Source organism: Galeopterus variegatus, unplaced genomic scaffold (genome assembly GCF_000696425.1).
Source record: "Galeopterus variegatus unplaced genomic scaffold, G_variegatus-3.0.2 Scaffold7803, whole genome shotgun sequence".
NCBI classification, from domain to species: Eukaryota; Metazoa; Chordata; class Mammalia; order Dermoptera; family Cynocephalidae; genus Galeopterus; species Galeopterus variegatus.
Window position 1 is genome coordinate 98013 of NW_007733914.1, and position 1081 is coordinate 99093.

General features: G+C 46.7%; 1 protein-coding gene across 1 annotated transcript in view; it reads right to left on the minus strand.

Moving 5' to 3' along the window:
• The window catches only part of XDH (xanthine dehydrogenase), a gene marked incomplete at its 5' end in the record, with an annotated part of 74718 nt that overhangs the window by 70798 nt on the left and 2839 nt on the right, over positions 1 to 1081 (minus strand). The window contains 1 exon segment of the mRNA XM_008592343.1: positions 723 to 819. Within this exon segment, the coding sequence (XP_008590565.1) occupies positions 723 to 819 (97 nt within the window).

Consider the following 1081-nt stretch of genomic DNA (forward strand, 5'->3'; position numbering starts at 1 on the left):
ATAAAAAAACAATGAGAGAAAAATAAGTAAATAAATAAATAAATACTTTCTTTGCTTTACTTGTCTGTTCATCCTATAAAAGCTCCCCCTTGCATCCCCTCAGTGGAGCTCCTGAACAGCTTCTGGTCTTGAGCTGCTCAATTCGTAAATCATTGTTTGCTCAAATAAACTGTTTGAAAATTTTATTGTGCCACAGTTTACCTTTCTAACAATCTCTTATGTTAAGTGCTTTAAGAAGGCTATTCACAGGGACCTACGGGGGCAGCACAGATTAGGGGCACCTAACCCAGTCTTGAGAGATGAAGGAAGGCTTGATTTCTAGCCCAATCCTAAAAAAGAAGTGAGAGTTAGCCAGGTGGAGAAGCCCTGGAAAAAAGGGTATTCAAGACTTGGGAAACAGCTTATGCAAAAAACAAGAAATCAGTAGGCATAAAGCATTGGTAGTTCACAATTGTCTCTGCNAGAGCTATGGAAGGGTTTCATGGTATCTGAGATAAGCCTGTATTTTACAAATGTCATTTTACCAGGAGTTCAGAGTTTAGTTAGTATTCAGAAGCCAGGAAGATACTTGCTAAGACATCATTCTACAGCATCTTGTGCATGATCAGGTCCTGCTCAGAAACACACACATGCACATGCATACACACACGCTCACACTCATTCACACGCTGACCCTGCATCATAATCCTTGCACAGGCAAACAGCCAGCAGGCAAAGGATACACAATCTTCTTCTGGAGATGATCATACTTGGAAAGCATCACTGTGCAAGCCCCACAGCCCCCTTCTCCGCAGCCAAGCTTGGTCCCGCTCAGCCCCACTGGACAGTCGAGAGTTAAGGAGCATGAACTCGGAGAGAGAAGTCTGCTGGGTTGGAAGATGCTTTGGCAGAGCTGCGTGTATAGAGCCACCCATTCCCACACACAGGCTCAGGCCCACAAGCCTCCTCACCCAGAGAGGCTGCCCCGTGCCCCAGGGGGTGGGAGCAGGGCCATCTGCACTACACAGAAGAGCAAAGGCATCAGGGTCTCCTGGACAGTGCCTATGTCACATCCCCTGGGACGGAAGTCCTAGGGCTCACC